We start from the raw sequence: 10,488 nt of genomic DNA on the forward strand, positions 1-10,488 counted from the left end.
GAGTCCTTTGGGGGGCATGAAGAGCATGAATTGTAGGATTGTATAAATAGCAGCGGAAGTACAAGGATCATCTAAGCACTCAAATTCACTAATTTTGGCATAATAAAGCATGCTTCTGCAGGAAAAATGGGTTTCAAGACATATCTCTTATAGAACTTCTTCAAAGCTCCATCTCCAACTGCTATCTTCTCCATATCTTGTTGTAGACCACCTCAAGATCTTCTCCACTATTCTCTTGGTGCTCTAGATTGAGTTGTGGGACTCAAAACAAGCTTGAATCAAGGGATGAAGGAGAAAAGTTCACTGCAGCAACCTTGTTGAAGAACCATTCTTCAAACCGAATTTCCTCTCAAAATTCTATAGATTGCATGCCCAATTTTCACTCCAATCTCTTCATTATATTGCAGATCAACATGCAAAGAGAAGAGATGCATTAGTTGCAGCTTATGTCTGGAGAAGACAAGGCAAATATATTGCTATATGTGTGAGCTAGTTAAGTGATAATGGAAAAAACCATTTTTCCATTTTGTGTTTTTTTTTTCTTTTCCTTTTTCAATTTTATCTAAAAATAAAATTTTGATTTAAAAAATATATTTGATTTTAAAAATGAAAAATTAATTAATTTCATAAATTAATTATTAAATAAAACTTAATTAATTTAATATCAAATATTAAATTAATTTTAATACATATCCATCTTTATATATTTAAATCATATTTAAATATATAAATTCTTCTATTCCGTTTAATTCTAAAATTAAACATAATTATATCTCATATAATTAAAAATTCCCTTAATTCTAATTTGAACGTTTCAAATTAACTTATCACACTATTCTAGAGCTAGTCCGTTACGAGCTAGTAGGGGGACCTCGCGGACCTACAGATCATGGGCTCCAACGATCCTAGATTAATTGGCTAAACTCATTAGACCAAATTAATCTCCATTCGTTAACTAATGGGTCATTCAACTAAAGCCCATAGTTGCACTCCCCTCACTGTAGATATATTATGTCCACATGATTTAACCATAATCAGCAAGTCGACCCTTCATAGGTTGTTCGTAATAACAGCTGGGTCAAATATCTGTTTTACCCCCGAGATTACGTCTTATTCCTCAAGTCTCTACTGATTCTCTAATGAATAACTGGTTTGTGATCCAATCATCAAACCAAACTCTCTCAACCCAGTGAGAGGGTGGGGTCCCTTGTTCAAGACATGAATTCAATACTTGAGAGAACAACCTTTCTCCTATCCCTAAATCGGGTAGGCGTGAACTCTGTCTTGCATCCTATGTCCCCAACTATCTATCCGGTCTTACCCCTGAAATGGGAGTCTTATTCAGCTGGCGCTGTTGAGCCAACCCTCAACTATGCAAATCTAAGGGCAATCCCGAATAAACAGGAGTTCATAGTTAACTCAGGATTAAGATCGAGTTACCTAGGTCATCTAGGTGAAATAGTCAGTCTTAAATAGTAAACAACGTTAAAAGTAAGAGTGACTTATTTCTTGGTCCTGATCTTATGCAAACTCATTACATAGGACGCCCCCACTCTCCATGTCATAACATGTACGAATTAGTATCACATCGTATATAGCACTTTACAACTCTTTATTACAACTACAGAGTAGACCGCATCCAATGGTGTTAATAGAATAAGGTACCCAAACTCATTCATGTACCATAGATCATTTTGACTATTTACGCGAACCTGATCCACTCTTATGTCTCCATATAAGTTCAAGTACTTATACAATAGTCATGAGTCTTAGTTTATTGGATTTAGACTTTCATACAATTTATGAGATCAATAACAAGTATATTGATGATAGAAAATGTTTACCAGTTTACAAACTGCGAGTTTTTAGGACATAAAACCCAACATGCACCCTATGTAGAAAGCTCTGTAACTGTGCAATGTATAGAGCCAGAACCACGTAAGCCAGTTTAGAAAATTCTAAGTAATCGATTAGAAGTTTCTAAATGATCGTTTATAATTTTTTATTAGTAACTTTTAAGCTCAACTTATACTTTTCTTTGTTGTACCAGACTATGGATCTCCTTTTGATGCACATGCATCAGAAGTGGCACTCGAAACCTAACCTCTGTACGATTCGATTCACGATCATTGATTCTAGCTTCACGGTATGGAAATTTCACATATATGTTGAAACTACTGTTAACTCAAGCATGTATTTACATCTTGCCTTTCCCAGGATGCTTTGATGGAGCCAGAGGGTATTGCTTCTAAGATCTGGCCAGACGATATTGAAATAGAGGATGGCAAAGTGGTAGGTTAGTTGGATTAAGAAGCACACATGAGGTTTTGGGTGGACTCTCACTTTTTCCTTGACTATGTGCTTGGACAGTACAAAGAATACAAACCAGCATAGACATACGTTGACTTCATATTTAGGCCAGTCAACATCAAACAATACTAACTTATGCTTGCCATCAATCTATAGGGGTGCACAATCTTTGTATTCGACTCCTTGCTGAACTACATCGATAGTGACATAGTTGAGGGTCATCTGATACTTATGGCCAGAGCAATACCGTCCATGTTGATTTCTGTTGGATTCGACAAACACATAAGAAGTTCAAGTACGGGCAATGGGAAGTTAGAAGATCGAATGCGACCCTCCAAGAGGGCAAGTCTCAGGATTGTGGAATATTTTATGCTAAATTTATAGAATATTATGTAACTGGGGCTGATAAGGCTGACTTAACACAGGCGAATATGGGATTGTATAGGAAACTATATGTTGCCCAGTTGTGGGAAAATAAATATTTATGGTAATATTTTTTGTGATAAATTTGTGCTAAATTTGTAGAATATAATTGGTATTGTACATTTAACTAAGCAAATAAATAGCTCAACAAATATATAACTAAGAAATAGCTCAAAACTAAGTAAAAGATAATTTAAGATTATGTGCAAGATCGTTTAAGAAAATGTAAATGACCGTCTAGAAAATCTAAACGATCGTTTAGGAAATTCTAACTGATCATTTAGAAAATCTATACGATACTATCTAAACGATCGTGCATAGTTAGCTAAGCACTCGTACATAATTAATTGAGCGATCACGCACAAATAACTAAGCGATCGAGTACAAATAACTAAGCAATTGTACAGAAATAACTAAGCGATCGCCCAAAAAAATTATATATCGTTCAATCTAGATGGGCCAGTTCCACGTGTTACCAATGTTTGTCTGCACATATTCTTGTTATGTCTTCTCTGACCACATCGTGTATGTATTTGTCGTGGCTTCTTTCCAATTGAAGGTATCCTGACGGTTTGACGTCGATCTACATTTGCTACCTTTCGCGGTGCTAGAATTGGTTTAAAATCTTCAAAATCTGGTATTCAACGCCATTCTTGTCTGTGTCCAACTAGGAAGATTAGTTCGGCATAAGCAACAAGCACACATTCAACTGTAAACCATTTTGCACACAATTTTTGAACATTAATATTTCTCAGGGTCGCTGCAGATATTGCATGGGAGCACAGGATCTCGATGCAATTAAACTCCATACAAGTACATGTCTGTGAACGAAGATCAACCAACACCCCCAAATATCAATCGTCCATATTAATTATATGTTTATCCACCGAGAAAACACGATATGTTCTAGAAATCAATTCTGATTCCTTAAGAATACTCATTGCATAATCAATTACAATGTTTGTGCATGCCATTGCATGTGTATGTTGGATATGGAACCAACGTTGTAGCCACTCACGGATATGCTCTAATAACTTTATGATTGGTAATTATCGTGCATCTTTCAACACTCCATTGAGGTATTCTACTATATTTATCGTCATCTTGTCATACCTACAATGGACTTGATAAACCCTTGCGCACCGTTGTAATCCAACCTCCTCAAGATAGGCCGTCACACCAGGATATTGATGGAGCTTAGCCCAATTCATCTAAACTCAGACATTCTATAAGCTTCCGCTGCTAGGTAGAAGTGTGGGATTATGTCCTTATTCTTGAATTTGTCAACTAAATTGTTCCAAATATGGTATATACATAGGGCATGAAATGTATCAGGGAATATACTTGCAACAACCTTTCCAATTGAGATGTGACGATCTGATATAATCACTAAATTGGGAATGTCTCCTATCGAAGTCTTCATATGAGTCATGAACCAAGTCCATGATGAATCATTCTTACCATCTACAATACTGAAGGTGATAGGATATATGTTGTTGTTGCCATCGATACATGTTGTTATTAACAACACACCTTTGTATTTTTCGTGCAAATAGGTCCTATCAACAACGATTACTAGGCAGATGAAGTTTAGAAAACCCTTGATACACGGACCAAGTGCCATGAAGATGTACTTAAAGTATTGTTCGTCCTCTACTTCAATCTCAAATAGCGTACCTGGATTTGCAAGCTTAAGTGTCTTGCCATATGCCCTAACAATAGCATATGATCCTTCTGGTGACCCTCATGTGAACACCAATCTGTACTCTTTAGTACGATAAGCCCACCCGTAACTTATGTTCACTCTATAATCTCGTCGGATGTCCTCAATTCCCTTGGGTGGTATGTTCGACCAACTTGTTTGTATTTGGACTTGATTAAGTGTCCAACAACCCAGCATTTTACTTGTCGATGATTATCAATTCTCATTAAGAGACCATGTATGTTCGTTTGGAATATTCATCACTTTGAAGGAATCACTTTCTTTCATTTTTTTTTTTTTGCACGGACCCTCCACTTGCATTCCTCCATCGAACACAGGATAGTTAGCAAGCTCTTTGTTGACTTTTTTACATGGTAGTCAATGTTCTTTCTTATTCCAAGCATCGATAATTTAACTGACAAATCATATGTCGAAAAGAAAATTTGACCGACCTTTATATCCTCGTCATTCAGACAGTCATGAGGTACTGTGATGAGGTCATCATATGATGAGCCTTTTGATAGTCTGGGTATATCAACAAATGGTTCGGTTGGAACGATAGAATGCATTAGAACCGAAGGCATCACAACTGGTGGGACGGGAGTAGGTGGGGTTGGAACATGGATGTTAGGTGTTGGAGAAGTTTGTGGTCCTGAAGATTGTCCATATCCATGTTCGGTATCGAATTGTGAAGTACATCTGGGTTCACTGTTGTGACCAAACCAAGCTTCACTTCGGTCATCCCTCAAGTTACATGGCTCAATATGATCATCAAGTGAAGACATGGTATGGATATTGCGTGTCGGAATGGTTGCAAACCCACAATTTTGACTGGTTGAAATGGGTTGATCGGTTGGATTGCAATGCTGGTACATATTGTTCGTGTGCATTCCATGACTTTTGTAAGATGTAACTAATACAAATAACGACATTTGGGATGCATCATTTCCTTCTAAAAAAAAGCTAAGGTCTTCATCATTGATTATGTCAATTGGGCGAGCTGAGACCAATAAATTGTAACAACATTTGATGTGTATATCAAATATATATGGATCAATATTTAGTCGGTGTTGCATCATACTCACTAATTCATTAACTATTATATCATTTCTGACTTTTAGACCTTTCATATGATCACCAACATAATTTCTTCCGGACTCATCCCAATCACCACCAAATCGTACAAAGATGCGAAGTAGCGTCATTGACCTACAATGGGATAAACAAATCATTGATAAGTGAATGATTGTTTATACATTACTATGTAATCGTTTATAAATGTTTACACGATTGTTTATAAATTACTATACGATTGTTGATAAATTACTACACGATCGTTTATAATTTACTAAACAATCGTGTATAACTTACTATACGATCGTTTATAACATACTATACGATCGTATAGTAATTTATGAACGATCGTCTATATTGTAACGAACGATCATCTAGTAATTTATGAACGATCGTTTATATTGTAATGAACGATTGTGCATATATTACTATATGATCATTCATTTAATGCTAAACGACACTTATTATGAAAGCGATCTAGGACAAGAAATTGTAGAATATCACTTACATTATCTCCATTTCTGAATCTGACGATGAAAGCGATCAACGAAGATTTTGGACTGAAACTGTGAGAGAAAGCTACGAGAGAACAATGAGAGAATTTCGTGGGATGTTCGAAAGAAAGTGAATACTAAGAGTGACTTTCCATTCTCTTCACACCAATGTTATGCAATGTTATTGGTAGAATATTAGTTGGGAATAAATGTTTTGGTGGAATGTGGTGTTGTATTGAATGCACATTGAATGAAGGGTCTGAAGAAATCATTAAAGAAAGAAGAAATGTGGTGCGATTTGAGGAGTTTTAAAAACGGGGGGTAATTTTGGTATTTCGCATGGGTAAAAGGTCAGTGGTAGAAAAATTTTTAGGTTTTGGGTCATTTTGAGGAATTTTCCGATTTTGAGTCTAGTTTATATTTGGTCGCTAGATTTTAAAATGTTACACATTTAGTTTCTAAATTTTGAATTTAGTCCTTAAGTTTTAAAATTTTATAATGTTATTTTTGAAATTTGTGTTTTGCTTCAGTTTGGATTAACGACTTACACTTTTATCCTCTATTTTTCATTACTTATGTTTAGTCATTAAGATCAATGTCTAGTAATTAATTTCTTTTAAAAATTTAAGGATATTTTTCAAATAAAGTACTATCAATTTTCATTTTAGAAAAACAATAATAAGAGTATTTTAAAACTTTCTTAAATGTTTAAGGGTATTATCGAAACTTTTAAAAATTCATACATATTTTTGAACAAAATACTTCATTTATGAATATTAAATTATATTTTCAATAATTTAACATGAAAATAAGATACTTGAATATATAAAACTACACCTATCTCAAACTACACATATCTTCATATATTCTTTTCTTTATATGTAACCACGTAGTATCATAAAAATATGTACATTTCGAAATTCACTTAGTATTACTAAAAAGAGTAATAATAATAATAACAATACATGAATTGACACAGGCTTCACCATTTTTAGCCACAAAGCACTTACAAAATAGTAACCATTCATTAATCCACCACGTTTCGTTCTACACTCCACGTGTCTTTCATTGCATATGCTCCTCATAGATCCACCTATTTATAAAAACCACCCCATAAAATGCCCTTCTACTTTCCTGGATCATAATAATTATCCACAAAAATAGAAAACTCACTCTTTTGGGAGAGCATTGCATGAGCCAACAACAGCCCCGGAGGCCCGGCGATCAGCCGGTGGAGCCGATCAAGTACGGTGACGTTTTTCCTCATGTTGAGGGCGACCTTGCTCACAAGCCGGTGATGCCGGAGGATGCTGCAGCGATGCAGTCAGCTGAGACCGCCTTGCTCGGGAAGACACTGCAAGGCGGTGCTGCCGCAGCAATACAATCTGCTGCTGCGCAAAATGAGATGGCTGGCCTTGTTGGTTGTGGCAACGATACTGGTAACGTCGTTGCTGACGACGTAAGCATGACTGAGACGGACATGTCAAGGAGGAGGGTTATTACAGAGTTAGCTGGTAGACAGGTATTGTATTATTATTATTGGAAATTACACAAATGGCATAAAATATATACTTCTTTTAGGTTGTCTAAATATTTCCCACGTTCGTTAATCTTTTTAGTCTCTAGAAATAATTATAATAAATTTAATTAGGCTAAATATTTCCCATATTGTTTCTCAATATTTTTAATCTCTAAAAATAATAATAATAGATTTAATTAGACTAAATATTTCCCATGTTCCATGATCTTTTTTTATCTTTTAAAATTTTCTTACTTCAATTTCAATTAAATGTATTAATTAATTGATTGTTTATTTATTAAATTTTTTGTTGGCTAACTCTAACAATTTCCTTTTTAAAAATATTTTTAATGCATAGGGTACAAAATGAAAACAAAAATTTTAATATACATCTCAATTTTCTAAGATATTTGACTTTTTTTCCCCCTCTTTTAGACATACGATTCTAAATTTCATCTCGTATTAATGGGAAAAAAACAAGGAAAAAAACTGAAAGGCTCTTAAAAAAAAAAAGTAGAACAGGTACACAGGATAAAGATATGAGAACAAATTTTTGGAAGATCTAACGACAACAATAATATAAAATTAAATAAAGAAAAAAAGCACAAAAAGTACTTGCAAAACACTAGGGCTGTGATTCGGAGGGCAATGTAGGTATTAGAAAACTATTGGAGAGAGTTGAAAAACCCCCGACATTTTAATATAGTATTGATTATTTTTCAGTACAACAAATATAGAGATTCAATTCAAACCTCTTACTGGAAAGGAGTACTTAAAGTATTAATCAATATAGTGGAATGTAGAAGAATTTATAAATATGAATAGGTTTTTGTTATATTTACAATTATTTAAAAATATTGTTATACATTTAATTACTGACAAGTGCTAACCATTTCAATTGTGAATAAAAGGTTGTGACGCAACATGGCGAGAGGGTTCCCATTGCATCATTGTCTACGTTGAATCCTCACGAAGAGGGTGGAGGAGGAATAACGATCGGCGAAGCATTGGAAGCAACAGCTATATCAGCGGGGGAGAAGCCAGTGGAATGGAGTGACGCTGCTGCAATCCAAGCAGCAGAGGTGAGGGCAACTGGGCGGATGAATATAGCTCCAGGAGGTGTCGCCGCCACCGCTCAATCGGCAGCCACTATGAATGCTCGAGTAACAAAAGATGAAGACAAGACCAAACTCGCAGATGTTCTAAAGGTACATATAATTCCAAATTACTTTGCCATTTCCATTTGGAAGTTAATTTTTGTGGAATGACTTAATAAATGGGCATAAAGCTAGTCTATCGAAGTTGGAATATCTCATCTCTAAGTCGAGGTTGGAATATCTAAATATCTGGTAGGATTTGAATTTTTCAATTTTTGTGGTTAATAGATCGTTATATCCGGTATGTTATATCCGGTATGACAGTGTAAGATCTAACTTAGCTTTAAATATTTCTTTGTCTTGTTAACCATCGAGCTCTTAGCCGAGAGCATATGAGCTTAGTTTCTTAAAATATCGTTTTGAATTTTTGAATTTTGTATTTAATAGATCGTTAAATCCGGTATGACAATGTAAGATCTAAATTAGCTTTAAATATTTCTTTGTCTTGTAAGCTCTTGTTAGCCATCGAGCTCTTAGCCTAGTTTCATAAAATATCGTTATAATTTTCTAGGTTAAATTACAGATTTAGTTTTTAAATATTAGCACCGTTTCTATTTATTTTCGGAATTTTTAGAATTACAAATCTAATTCTTAAAATTTGATTGTCTTAAAAATCACCATCTTTAAAAACTAATTGAAAAGTTAGCGGTTCCTTGGACTATTATATATATTCAAATTTATGTCTTAACTATTGATCAATTAAATTTTAGGAGTATCAAAATGGTCCATTTCCAATTGTATAAGATTGAACTTCAAAATTTAGAGTTCAATATTGAAAATTCAAATATATATTAGAAAATTTTAAGGCTAAGTAATGTGAAAACAAAAATTTGAGAAGACTATTTATATTCTCTCTTATATTAAAAAGTCCTTTATTTTCATAAAAAATGAGGTTCATAACACAAAATACTATGTTTTGTTTGGCGTTAGGATGCTCGATCAAAGCTGTCGGCGGATAGACCAGCGACTAGGCGAGATGCAGAGGGGGTGGCCGGAGCTGAGATGCGAAACGACCCCTTTCTCACTACACATCCTACTGGTGTTGCCGCCTCCGTTGCTGCCGCCGCCAGGCTCAACCAGAATAACAAGTAGGGCCCATTGCCTTCGTTTGTGTGTTTATAAAAATGTGACTTTGGATCTTTTGTTTCCCCTTCCAAACCAGTAAGTTGGATGTTTGTCCTCTTTATCACTATTTATTTGCTGTTTGGGTGTTTGTCTAATTTAGTTTTAAGGTTTTTTCAGTAGTTTTGATATTCTTCTCTGGTGAGGTTAACTCATTTATGTAGTGAAGAAAAGTTATCAATTTTTATACTAATCCTTAAATATAATTCTCTATATTTTTCTTTTGAGGAAAGAATTGAAAAATATTGGTAATCCTAGGAACTAAAAAGGAAACACGTGGGTGTTTTGTTTTGAGAACTGGGCTTGAAATGGGTTTGGCGTCTTAGATCTAATCGTCAGTAATTTTTTCTCATTGGGTTTCAATAGTAAATTAATGTGTTTTTTAAAATTTTCTTGAGTTTGAAAATACTACATTTCGTTATTTTGCTACAGTCTATTACTAGTCTCTCTCTTCGATTTAAAGTTTTGAAGAAAATAGATATAATTGTCTAGAAGAACAAAATGTTACGAGTTATCATATAGAGATTAAATATATAACATATATCATATCTATTTTCCTCATATTGAGAATTATAATATATAACAATGTGCGATTAATTTGAATCTTAAAAGAATGGATTTATAAGATAAATATTAATTGAATTATAAAAAAGAAGTTTGAAAAAAAAAAGCGACTGATTTGGAAAA

General features: G+C 34.3%; 1 protein-coding gene across 1 annotated transcript; it reads left to right on the forward strand.

Annotated features, from left to right (window-relative positions):
• The first annotated feature begins 7,155 nt into the window (after window positions 1–7,155).
• Window positions 7,156–9,871, forward strand: LOC120071907 (late embryogenesis abundant protein 47-like). Its single transcript, XM_039024321.2, has 3 exons — window positions 7,156–7,525; window positions 8,434–8,730; window positions 9,610–9,871. The coding sequence occupies exons 1-3, from the start codon at window positions 7,196–7,198 to the stop codon at window positions 9,769–9,771; spliced, it is 789 nt and encodes a 262-aa protein (XP_038880249.1). The 5' UTR covers window positions 7,156–7,195; the 3' UTR covers window positions 9,772–9,871.
• Window positions 9,872–10,488: the final 617 nt, after the last annotated feature.

Source organism: Benincasa hispida, chromosome 2 (genome assembly GCF_027475165.1).
Source record: "Benincasa hispida cultivar pf3 chromosome 2, pf3_genome.v1.1, whole genome shotgun sequence".
NCBI lineage: Eukaryota > Viridiplantae > Streptophyta > Magnoliopsida > Cucurbitales > Cucurbitaceae > Benincasa > Benincasa hispida.

Coding starts and splice junctions, on each gene's coding strand:
- LOC120071907 (XM_039024321.2), top strand. CDS start 7,196: ATGAGCCAACAACAGCCCCGGAGGCCCGGCGATCAGCCGGTGGAGCCG. Junction 7,526..8,433: donor CAGAGTTAGCTGGTAGACAG/GTATTGTATTAT, acceptor TGTGAATAAAAG/GTTGTGACGCAACATGGCGA. Junction 8,731..9,609: donor AACTCGCAGATGTTCTAAAG/GTACATATAATT, acceptor GTTTGGCGTTAG/GATGCTCGATCAAAGCTGTC.